Here is a 13,095-nt window from a genome sequence, read left to right as displayed (position 1 = left end):
AGCTTCTAAGGTGCAGGGTTAAGTAACCAGGTGGTAGCCAGGTAGTGATGGCTATTTAACAGTCTGATGGCCTTGAGATAGAAGCTGTTTTTCAGTCTCTTACCTATATTAGCCAACTGTCATTTAATGTAGGGGCACTTATGTATCTCAATGTATTGGTTGTTATTAACATATCAACATGAAAATGGGTCGTGGATGGGTATTCCAGCATGACAATGACCCAAAACACACGGCCAAGGCAACAAAGGAGTGGCTCAAGAAGAAGCACATTAAGGTCCTGGAGTGGCCTAGCCAGTCTCCAGACCTTAATCTCATAGAAAATCTGTAGAGGGAGCTGAAGGTTCGAGTTGCCAAACGTCAGCCTCGAAACCTTAATGACTTGGAGAAGATCTGCAAAGAGGAGTGGGACAAAATCCCTCCTGAGATGTGTGCAAACCTGGTGGCTAACTACAAGAAACGTCTGACCTCTGTGATTGCCAACAAGGGTTTTGCCCCCAAGTACTAAGTCATGTTTTGCAGAGGGGGTCAAATACTTATTTCCCTCATTAAAATGCAAATCAATTTATAACATTTTAAACATGCGTTTTTCTGGATTTTTTGTTGTTGTTATTCTGCCTCTCACTGTTCAAATAAACCTACCATTAAAATTATACACTTATCATTTCTTTGTCAGTGGGCAAACGTACAAAATCAGCAGGGGATCAAATACTTTTTTTCCCCCACTGTATATGTATTCTCAGTCATGTGAAATCCATAGATTAGGGACGAAGAATTGCCATAGCCTATGCAAATATATACCTTATAATAAGACTGTCAAAGACATAACGTAGAAACCTGCATTACAGACTCAAAAACAACCATTGGTTGAATAGGCTTAATGTGTCTGTCCACCACCACCACCAATAGGACGATCGTAGTTGGGACTATGACAATCGGCCAATGAGGTGAGTGCACACCGGTGCACCTACACGTGTTTACTATTGACGTTTACCTTTCTTTATAAACCAGGAAGAAGGCTGCGTTTACATTGGAAGCCCAATTCTGAGCGCTTTTTTTCACCAATTTGTCCTTTTACCAATCAGACCTGCCCTGAAAATTGAAAACCAGCCTATCACAGATTTTAAGGTAGGCTAATATTATACGTAAATGCAGCGTTTGGTGATGATTAGGCTACTTTATGAAAGCATTCCGGTTTTATTTAAAAAAATCTAAATTGTATCAGATATTGAAGTTACATTTACTATGCTTATTATTATAGACTTCTGTTCAACACTGCTCAACGTACAGAACGTTCAGAATGTATCATGTTTATTGAACAGACATTCATCACAGGCTCTATAATTATTATTATTTTTGGTAAAATAATAATCTGCTACAGTTAATGTTGCATTCTATTGCATTCTATACAGCTGGTATGATGGGATAAAGTAATCTACATCCATGTGTTTGTCCTGAGACACTTCTTTATAAACTTTAATCTAATACAAGTTGTCTGACAATAAATCTTTACTTGCCTCAGTGACTACATTTTTGTTAGCCTAAATCTCTGAAATGATGAAATACCTGACCAACACCATCAAGGTGGCAGGTAAACTTACCTCCTGACTTAAAATCATCCACTATTGACTATTGCATTTCGTCCTTTTGCAGTAGTCTGAAAGGATTAGGAATTAGGAATTAGAATCTCTATGATTAGTTCAACCAGAGGTTACACAGAATGGACAATGGACAGAGATTGACATTATTGCTCAAGCTGCTGATCATTTCATTGTTCATTGTTTACATGAACTACAGGCGTGATAAAGTCCCTTTTTGCACAAAGCAACTGTTGTATGAGGAAATATGTTCTGGGAAGAGCAATATTATATGACTATTTGTCCGTTCAGTACTTTGTACTAACAGTACAAAGTACAAAGCAATATTCTTTATCAGCAACCAGCAGTTATGGTGCATGACCATCATGGTTAGATAAACCTCTCTTATCTTACTGTCAGTAGTTGCATTCTGTGGCTGCCTTTTATAAAGCAATTTATCAGAAAACACTTGGCAAATTCAGATTTGAATGTTTACTGTTTCAAACACAGCATCTTAATCAAAGTGATGTGAACAGTGCTTGTTATGAATTAAGAGGACAATAATATCCCACCTGACTTCCCCATTCAGGTGCCAAAATGGTGAACTGCTGTGGATTGGTAACTGTCAAGAAGGAACCAGGTACGGTTTGAAAGCAGAAATGATTGTTTACTTCCCATGTATGTGTGGATTTTCCTTCTCCCAGTCATGAGCTCTCTTCAGTATCTTGTTTCTCTTTTTTTAAAGAGATACTTCTCAACAATCCACCACACTTATATTGCTTTTCAATAAATGTAACATTTCCATGAGATGAGCTATCAATCACATTTACTGTCTCTAAGTGGTTCCCAAATGTCATCATTGTCAGTTCTCTCTTCCCTCCATCCCTTTCTCCATTTCATCCATCAATCCCTCTCTCTCTCTCTCGCTCGCTCTCTTCGCTCGCTCTCTCTCTCGCTCGCTCTCTCTCTCGCTCTCTCTCTCTCTCTCTCTCGCTCGCTCTCTCTCTCAGTGCCTCTGAAGAGTATTGCTGTGGAGGTGAGTGTCCAGGGGCATGTGGCCACTGTGAGCTCCACTCTGCAGTATGAGAACCAGGAGGAGAGCCCTCTGGAGGCCATCTTTGTTTTCCCTCTGCCAGGAGAGGCTGCTGTCTGCAGGTTCAGCGCCAAGATAGGACAGTCTGAGGTGGTGGCTGAGGTTCAGGAGAAACAGAAGGTGAGGGGAAATGACAAGTCAGCAATGAGACAAATGCCACTGTCAACATTTTTTAAGACATTTCTGAAATCCACTAAAGTGTCATGAACAGCAGGATTCGGGTTAATTTCACGTTAATACCAATCAATAACATGTTAGTACAAATGTTCTTATCATTATGGGCCTGCCCTACCATAACTCCCTTCCTGTCCATATAAAAAAAAAATATACATCTCAAATCACGTTTCCAATCACAGTTTTTATGCGAGTAAAGTCATTCATGTCTTATTGATAATTATCACAACAGCTGTGATGGAAAAAGGTCATTTCGGCACAATTTTATAAATGCCGACAGATCATTCGTTCGTTCGACATGGTGGGATCTTTTTGTGTCTGTAAAATTAATTATGCAAGAAATGGTGGTAGAAGCTGATAACGATCATATCAAAGTAAACTTGAAGTCACGAAATGATATGGCTTGTGGTCCTCCCACTATGACCTGGGAAACCATGCCATTTATTAGGCTACAGGTGAAAGTGCAAGGTGATCTTGATGCTCCTTTTCAATAAATATTGAGGTTCTTAAACATGATGATCAATGCTTAGCTGCCGTTTGACAAATCAAAATATTATCCATAATATTCTCATCATGTAGACTAGCCTACCCGTACAGCCGACCCACACTGTATCTGAGAGCTGTTGGCTAGGGCACACGTGCCAAGACCAGCGTAGGCACATTTGCTGTTTAATGCAAAGGTTATCAGCAGATTTGAAAATACGATGGAAACACATTGAACTTTACATTTTTATTCCGTAGATGAAAATGTAAGCATTTGTTTTGTGTGCGCTACGTCACCACACACTGACTTTTATCCACAAGAAGTCCGTTTGATGGAAACTCGCCACTGGTGGGGAAATTTGCATATTTTCTTTATGCAGCTTGTTTAATATTCACATAAAAATCTGTCACCAATTGGATGGAAACCTAGTTTCAGACACTTTTGAAACCTAGTTTCAGACACGGGCTCACATTTCGGATGCTGGAATTGTTTTGGACAAACGCGCAAAGATAACCTACTTTTTGAAGTGATTTGTTTGACAATGAGATGAAAACATCACGACTGGTTGTGATCATGCCACATTCAAATGTAATACATTTTTTACAGTTAAATTTCATGTCTTTACTATAAAGCACGTGCATACATAGTAGACCCCCCCATATAAATAAAATGCCCATCCAACGATGATGTACAGTGCATTCGGAAACTATTCAGACCCCTTTACTTTTCCACATTTGTTAATGTATTTAATACATTTGAAAAAATTCTATAAACCTGAGTTTGCCTTGTCACTATGGGGTATTGTGTGCAGATTGATGAGGGAAAAAAACGATTTAATCCATTTTAAATAAGGCTGTAATGTAACAAATGTGGAAAAAGTGAAGGGGTCTGAATACTTTCTGAATGCACTTTATATAAACCCTGGATTGCCGATGCTATGTATTGGCACTCCCCAGTAGTAGCAGTACTCCATAGGAATGAATGGAATTATACAGTATTTCAATTAAATGTTTCAAGGTCAAAATGACATGTATTTTTGTTGTTATAGTGGAAACAGTAACAGTAGTACTCTATAAACAAATACTTGAAGGAAAATATTTGTACATATTTTTTTATGTTTTGCTCACATAATATAATTTCAATGTGATGACTGACTGTATTGAAGCCACCATGCAGCTATCTTAGTACTCCTCCATTGTAAAAAAAAAAAAAAGATTTTGGAAGCTATAGAACTTTATTTATTAATGTATTCATTCGTTTTTGACATGTTTATTCTATTACAGACACCTTCATTTATCCAGAGTTTATACACATCGGTTGTTACTATTGTAATTACAGTGTTGCTACACAGGTTTAGGAGCAACTGGCCGACTATACCCAATTGGTTAACCAAGTAGTGTATGACTTACAGCAGGGATCATCAACTAGATTCAGTCGCGGGACAATTTATTCTTGAGCAGATGGTCAGGGGGCCGGAGCATAATTACAAATCATTTGTAGACTGCAAAATGACCGCAAGAAACCCAAACAGACATGATAAAACAGAACCATTTCAACCTTGCTGACATTTGTATACGATCACATCTACAGTTGAAGTCGGTAGTTTACATACGCTTATGTTGGAGTCATTAAAACTCGTTTTTCAACCACTCCATACATTTCTTGTTAACAAACTATAGTTTTGGCAAGTCGGTTAGGACATCTACTTCGTGCATGACACAAGTAATTCTTCACTTAAAATTCACTGTATCACAATTCCAGTGGGTCAGAAGTCTACATACACTAAGCTGACTGTGCCTTTAAACAGCTTGGAAAATTCCAGAAAATGATGTCATGGCTTTAGAAGCTTCTGTCGTGTCTTTGGGGCACCATTAAACTGAAGACATGTTTATCAAAATAACTCCCTGTAATTATTATCACGCGATTAAACTGATTAATCGTTTAACTATAATTAACTAGGAGATCGGGGGACCAAGGAAAATATTCAGATTACAAAGTTATAATTTTCCTAATATAACTTTCCTATATTATAACATTATATATTATAATATATTATAGTATAGGCCGATTATCTTCTGGTTTAAATGGTGTATTTTACCTCGCGTCCAGTCTCATTCCAAACGTCGTAAATTGTTGTATCTGCACGAATCCAGCCTTTACTAAAGTCATCCATACATCAATTGTCTTAAAATCATTTATTTACTAAACTAAGTAATTCACAGAAAGCATACAAACAGTAATTATCGTCACAAAGAATTGGTAGAGTAATGTGCCCTAGTGGGCTAAACAGGCATGGCTGGTGTCTTGTTAAACAAAGGGTCATAAAGGGCAGCTGAGGAGGCACACAGAGTTCATTAATATTAACAATTGATATGCTAATCCTTTGCACATGAACGCTCACTCATTCGGGAACAATTGCAATCAATATATATTTACGCTCAGTGTGTTGTCAGGATCCTTGTTGGAGAGTCGTTCTGTTGGAGAGTTCTCTCTCTCGGTTAGAATGGTTCTTTCAAAGCGACATTCATTAATGTCGTTATAGAATGGATGTTTCGTTGGTCTTCGCGTTCAATTATATAATTTACTTAGCTGCAGACTAATAATTAATATCAAAGACTTGTTCTTATTCTGTCGGTCTCGATAGTCTAAAAGTTTAACCACGTGGTATAGGTAACTTTCAGTAGAGGAATTGGGTGGTCAAACCTTGGCTCTCTCTTCTGAGGTAAGCTGGTCTAAAGAAATAACTTCTAGGTGGGGGTTTTATACGTGAACATAGAACAGGCTTGTCACATGACGCCTTGTCCTGTCCATGTCCCTGGGGGGGGCGTGCCGATGACTGAGTTAAGCTTGGTACAGAAATACAATTTTATCACATTAACATCAGTACATAGCATCTCAACGTATTCCAAATAGCTTTATCCTCATTAATACATTTTATACAACCATTTGGATGCAAGTCCCATAGCTGAGGCTATTATATAAACAGTATTATAGTAATATGGCTATATTGTCTCTTCTGAGTATCACAAAATTGTACCAAGCGGACCAGTTCGTAGCTGGATTCTTCACCAATCTTTTATACCTTCTCCAGAACATAAATGTCGTTCGGTTCCCCAATTCTGTGAGTTGGAAGAATTTCCTACGTCTCTCTATGGGCCATGTGGCAGGAGATTCTCCTCTAGAATTTTACCACCCCTTCACACAGGGCCTGGGTGGGTGGAGGTAGGTTGGGGGATGGTGTAAGGGGGAGGGGGTCAACTGTCCTCCCTGTACTCAAAGAGGGCAACGTCATGAGACTTCTGATAGGCTAATTGATATCAATTTAGTCAATTGTAGGTGTACCTGTGGATGTATTTCAAGGCCTACCTTCAAACTAAGTGCCTCTTTGCTTGATATCATGGGAAAATCAAAAGAAATCAGCCAAGACCTCAGAAAAAAATTGTAGACCTCCACAAGTTTGGTTCATCCTTGGGAGCAATTTTCAAATACCTGAAGGTACCACGTTCATCTGTACAAACAATAGTACACAAGTATTAACACCATGGGACCACGCAGCGTCATACTGCTCAGGAAGGAGACGCGTTCTGTCTCCTAGAGATGAACGTACTTTGGTGCGAAAGTACAAATCAATCCCAGAACAACAGCAAAGGACCTTGTGAAGATGCTGGAGGAAACGGGTACGAATATCGACATAACCTGAAAGGCCACTCAGCAAGGAAGAAGCTACTGCTCCAAAACTGGCATAAAAAAGCCAGACTTCAGTTTGCAACTGCACATGGGGACAAAGATTGTACTTTTTGGAGAAATATCTTCTGGTCTGATGAAACAAAAATAGAACTGTTTGGCCATAATGACCATCGTTATGTTTGGAGGAAAAAGGGGGACGCTTGCAAGCCGAAGCACACCATCACAACCATGAAGCACGGGGGTGGCAGCATCATGTTGTGGGGGTGCTTTGCTGCAGGAGGGACTGGTGCACTACACAAAATAGATGGCATCATGAGGCGGGACAATTATGTGGATATATTGAAGCAACATCTCAAGACATCAGTCAGGAAGTTAAAGCTTAAAGCTTGGTTGAAAAGGGGTCTTCCAAATGGACAATGACCCCAAGCATACTTCCAAAGTTGTGGCAAAATGGCTTATGGACAACAAAGTCAAGGTATTGGAGTGGCCATCACAAAGCCCTGACCTCAATCCTATAGAACATTTGTTGGCAGAACTGAAAAGCATGTGCGAACAAGGAGGCCTACAAACCTGACTCAGTTACACCAGCTCTGTCAGGAGGAATGGGCCAAATTCACCCAACTTATTGTGGGAAGCTTGTGGAAGGCTGCCCAAAACGTTTGACCCAAGTTAAACAATTTAATGGCAATGCTACCAAATACTAATTGAGTGTATGTAAACTTCTGACCCACTGGGAATGTGATGAAAGAAATAAAAGCTGAAATAAATCATTCTCTCTACTATTATTCTGACATTTCACATTCTTTAAAAAAGTGCCGTTCCTAACTGACCTAAGACAGGGGATTTGTACTAGGATTAAATGTCAGGAATTGTGAGAAACTGAGGTGTATGTAAACTTCCAACTTCAACTGTATCTCTCTATTATGTCAGGGAATGTGTTGAAAAAGATTTCCAAAATTGAAGTCACTTGGAGTGAAATTTACAGTGTTTTTAGTCTTTATGTCCAACAATCAAAACAGGAAATGGTTTTGCTCAGAAAACTTGGGGGGAACCCTGACTTACAGGGCTTTAAGAAAGCGTATTATAGCTTTACCAGCTCTCTGCTCTCATATCACTATTAGACATTGACCCTGTAAAACTGGTTCCCCACCCACTACTTGGTCAAAGGTGTAAGAGGTGCGTGACTGGCTGCAGGGAAGTCAGGCGCAGGAGAGCAGAACTGGGTAATAACCGGAGCAGTTTAATATGCAAAACCAACGGCACCCAGAAAAACTAAATATGGGTACAAAATAACCCGTCGCGAACCAGCCAGTGTGCACAAACACTTTACAACAAACAATTTCACACACAGACATGGGGGGAACAGAGGGTTATATACACGACAAGTAATGAGGGACTGTAAACCAGTTGTGTGGGAAAACAAGACAAAACAAATGAAAAATGAAAGGTGGATCGGCGATGTCTAGAAGACCGGCGACGTCGACCGCTGAACGCCGCCCGAACAAGGAGAGGAACCGACTTCGGTAGAAGTCGTGACAAAAGGCCACTCTCTGTCAAATCTAAAGCTGGGTTATTGATACCGACCGTACCAATCACTTATCGCAGGCAATTTGCTCATATGGTTCATTACGATAAGTAGCTTATACTGGAGAAATGTGAAGTTTGAAATTAAATAAGTTTGCTGATGCGGTAATGGGACAATTGATGGCTACAATCATCAAGCTAGTAGTAGTAGTTTAAAGGATAATTTAATGTTCATCTTATAAACTTACTTATGGTATAAACTTGCTATTTATCGTTATCGCATCAATTCAGGCAATTTATTGCGATTTGTTTTTTTGTCCATGTCACCCAGCACTAGTCAAACCCCATTGACCTGACTAGAGTGTCAGTCAGACAGCACCCTCCCCTGGATGTATGCTACTGTACTATACTGTGTCTCAGGCTGATGATGCGTCCTTGTGTTCCTCTGTACCCCCCTCAGGCGCAGGAGCAGTATGAGGATGCGTTGAGCTCGGGCCTGCAGGCCTTCCTATTGGAGGAGAGTGATGAGAGCCCGGATGTGTTCAAGCTGAGTGTAGGTAGTCTGCCTCCAGGGGAGAAGGCCTCTGTCAGCCTGGACTATGTGACAGAGCTGGCTGTACAGGCTGACGATGGCCTGAGGCTCTGCCTTCCCGCCGTGCTCAACCCCCGCTATCAGCCCCAGGGTAAGAACATGGGCCCCTGTATGGAGAGACACACCAGTAATACATCATAGTGCAGTGTAAAACCTTGTGGGCAGCAGTGTGACTAGGAACCAGCAGCTGGTCCCAGAGGGTGGTGGTCTTCAGTCCTGCTCTTGGAGGCCCACAGGGGGTGGTGCAGGCTTTAGTTCCAGTCCAGCCAGATGTGTTGTTGAGTTGAAAGGTGGAAGTGCTGGGCTGGAACAAAAACATGCTAATTTGTGTGTCTCTCTCTCCTCTCTATCCTTCTTTCTTCTCTCTCTGTCTCTCTCCCTCCTCCTCCCTCCTTGACCCCATCTCTCTCTAAGGGTCAGGCATTGGTAGTGGTAGCAGTGCCCTGGTGTCCTCGGTGCCCGCTGGTTCTGTGCCCTACAGTCTGTCCCTCAGTGCCCGAGTGTCATCCCCTCATCCCATCTCTAGAGTAGAGTCCAACTGTCCCCTGGACCCGCTCAACTACCTCAACACAGAGAAAACCCAAGCCATGGTAGTGTGTGTGTGTGTGTGTGTGTGTGTGTGTGTGTGTGTGTGTGTGTGTGTGTGTGTGTGTGTGTGTGTGTGTGTGTGTGTGTGTGTGTGTGTGTGTGTGTGTACAGTATATCTGTGTGTATGCGCCATGAACCATCAGAATCCTTCATAGTTGTTACATTCCCTCTCTCACTGCTCTGTCTTCACGTTAATGTTGTTCTAACTGCAGGTCAGTCTGGCTGCAGGTCATCAGTTTGACCGGGACGTTGAGCTGTTGTTGTATTACCAAGACACCCATCAGCCTACTGCTATAGTAGAGGCAGCACAGACTTCTGCCAAGCCAGGTGAGGGGGGGTGGGTGTACTCTGTTGTAGATGTGTGGATATGACATCAATGAGTAGTCTAGTGTGCTGTCGTGTCTTTGGCATCATTAAACTGAAGATTCATCTTTATCAAAAATTCTCTGTAATTATTATTACGTGATTAAACTACTTAATCATGTAACTGTAATTAACTAGGAAGTCGGGGCACCAAGGAAAATATTCAGATTACAAAGTAAAAATTTTCCAAATATAACTTTCTGATATTTAAATATCTGATCACTTAGTCTTCTGATGAATTCATTATTCTTTACCTCACGTTAATCTCATTCCAAACGTCGTAAATTGTTGGTTATTGTAATCGGCCTGTGTGTAGCTGGTGTGCAGGAGTCAGGCGCAGGACAGCAGAAATTAGTAAGGAACATAATTTACTCAAGGAATCAATAAATACAACACAATAAACTATCCCACAATAACGGACTGTATACATACAAACAATCACTCACAAAAAACATGGGGGAACAGAGGGTTAAATAATGAACAAGTAATTGGGGAATTGAAACCAGGTGTGTAAAACAAAGACAAAACAAATGGAAAATGAAAAGTGGATCGGCGATGGCTAGAAGGCCGGTGACGTCAACCGCCGCCCGAACAAGGAGAGGGACCGACTTCGTCGGAAGTCATGACAGTTATCTGTCTTCACTATGAGTCATCCATACATCAATTGTCTTAAAATCATTTATTTACTAACTAAGTACTCACAGAAATGCATAACACAAACAAACAAAGTAGATATGGTTACAAAGAAATGATAGGGGAATGTTCCCTAGTGGGCTAAACCGGCATGGCGGCTTGTTAAACAGAGGGACTGATAAGGGCGCGAAAGATAAGAGACACTACAAAGTTGATAATTATAACAATTGAAATGCTAATCCTTTGCACATGAACGCTCACTCATTCGGGAATAATTGCAATCCATATATATATTTACGCTCAGTGTGTCGTCGGGATCTCTGTTAAAAAGTTTGTTTCTGTTGGAGATTTTGTCCACCCTCTCTCTCTCTCTCTCTGTCGTGGTTAGAATGGATAGGTCAGAGTAACATTCATTCATGTCGTAATAGAATAGATGTTTAGGCGGTTGTCGGTCTTCGCGTTCAATGATACCGAATTCCTAGCTGCAGACTAGTAATTAATATCAAAGACTTGTTCTTATTCTGTCGGTATCGATAGTCTAAGAGTTTAACCACGTGGGATGGTTAAAAGATTCAGCAATCTACTCAAGCCTTATTTCCCTCTGTGATAGAGGCACTGGTCTCGTCTCAACCCTTAGCCCTCTCGTTATGGAGGTAAGCTCGGTCTGACGTGGGAAAACCCAGGTGGGGGGTTTATTCGGAACATAGAAAAGGGGTGTCCCATGACGCCGGATCCTGCCTGTGCTCAGAGGGTGGTCCTCTGATTTAGTTAAACTCCAAAGGGAATTGGAGTTTCCTTCATTAAACAGTCTAAAATCACATTACATAATTTTACAAATAGTTTCATCTTTACTCATTCATTTTATACAACCATTAGATATAAGCCTCATAACGGAGACACTTGTATAAACATGGTTATGGTAATGTGGCTGTATTGTCTCTCATGAGTTACACAAAATTGTACCAAACGGACCAGTTCGTAGCTGGATTCTTCACCAATCTTTTATACCTTCTCCAGAACATGAATATTGTTCGGACCTCAAGTTCTGTGAGGTGGAAGAAATTCCTTTGTTCTCTCTATGAAAACTCACTCTCTCTCTATACTGTGGCCATGAGGAGATAATCTCCTCCAGGAATTCACGACCTCTCTGACCACAGCAGCCTGGGTGTAGGAGACAGAGAGAGATGGTGCAGAGGTAGGGGGATGGTGCTCGCTGTGTCCAAAGAGGGCAACGTGATGACAGTACTACCGTAATCAATGTTTACATAGAGGAACATGGTGAGACAGAAGATACAGTAGATGTAGTGTAGAGATGGAGAAAGTGGAGAAAGGCTGTTGGACACTTCTGTTCTCTCTCTCTCTCTCTCTCTCTCTCTCTCTCTCTCTCTCTCTCTCTCTCTCTCTTCCCCCCACCCCCAGGCTCTCTGATGGGCGACCCTATGGTTATGCTGAGCATGTACCCAGAGTTCCCCAAGGATGTCATGTCATTGATGACCTCACACGGGGAGTTCCTGTTTGTTATGGATCGCTCTGGCAGCATGTCATGCCCCATGCACAATGGGTCTGGGGCTCAGGACCGCATTGGCAGTGCCAGGGTATACACACACACACACACACACACACACACACACACACACACACACACACACACACACACACACACACACACACACACAAACACTGCGCTAGTAAATGAACATCTCAATCTGCACAGGATTCACCAAGAGATGGTTTAGAGTGAAATCCAGTACACAGTGGTTACGCTGTAGTCTTCTGGGCTTTAAGATTGTCCTATATGATTTATTGAAGAGTAAAGGCACTTGTTGAATTTCTCTCTTGCAGGATACTCTGCTGCTCTTGCTGAAAAGCCTGCCAATGGGCTGCTACTTCAACATCATCGGTTTTGGGTCCAGATATAAGTCCTTCTTTCCGTGAGTGTTCTCTCCTTCCAACCCTCGTCTCAATCAGTTCAAGTCAGTGTCTGAGGACTTCTGTTTTTTACAAACACATTTAGCTGTGTCATTCTAGGGTTTTATCATGTATGTTGCACCAGGCAGTCACAATCCAAAGATAATCAGTGACAGTGTTTGACAGTTACTGTTTGTCTTGGGTCTGTAATATGTTGGGGTGATGACCCTTTGACCTTCTGTGTGTGTGCCTATCTGGACATCAGTAAGAGTGTGGAGTACAGCCAGAAGACTATGAATGAGGCTCTGCAGAAGGTGAAGGCAATGAGGGCTGACCTGGGAGGTACAGAGATCCTCCAGCCTTTAAAACATATCTACAGCCAGCCCTGCCTCCCTGACCAGCCCAGACAGGTAACTTACACACCTTACATAAACAAACACCCCATAGATAAATGTGTCTGCACTTTCTGTAACGA

At 41.4% G+C, this 13,095-nt stretch overlaps 1 protein-coding gene across 2 annotated transcripts in view; it reads left to right on the top strand.

Annotated features, from left to right (window-relative positions):
* Positions 1-13,095, top strand: part of LOC115206556 (von Willebrand factor A domain-containing protein 5A) — a 90,544-nt gene that overhangs the window by 62,454 nt on the left and 14,995 nt on the right. Inside the window, exons 1-9 of one of the 2 annotated variants that reach the window (XM_029773672.1) lie at positions 991-1,125; positions 2,164-2,214; positions 2,585-2,787; positions 8,997-9,219; positions 9,543-9,718; positions 9,929-10,043; positions 12,132-12,307; positions 12,555-12,643; positions 12,886-13,030. In XM_029773672.1, coding sequence (XP_029629532.1) covers positions 2,172-2,214; positions 2,585-2,787; positions 8,997-9,219; positions 9,543-9,718; positions 9,929-10,043; positions 12,132-12,307; positions 12,555-12,643; positions 12,886-13,030 — 1,170 coding nt within the window. In that variant the 5' untranslated portion in view covers positions 991-1,125; positions 2,164-2,171. Of the gene's footprint in view, positions 1-990; positions 1,126-2,163; positions 2,215-2,584; positions 2,788-8,996; positions 9,220-9,542; positions 9,719-9,928; positions 10,044-12,131; positions 12,308-12,554; positions 12,644-12,885; positions 13,031-13,095 lie in introns of those variants that run through there. The other variant, XM_029773673.1, reaches the window with a different exon arrangement.

Source organism: Salmo trutta, chromosome 13 (genome assembly GCF_901001165.1).
Source record: "Salmo trutta chromosome 13, fSalTru1.1, whole genome shotgun sequence".
Lineage (NCBI taxonomy): Eukaryota > Metazoa > Chordata > Actinopteri > Salmoniformes > Salmonidae > Salmo > Salmo trutta.
The sequence above is the reverse complement of the archived record's forward strand: the minus strand, read 5'-3'. Positions and strand labels throughout refer to the sequence as shown.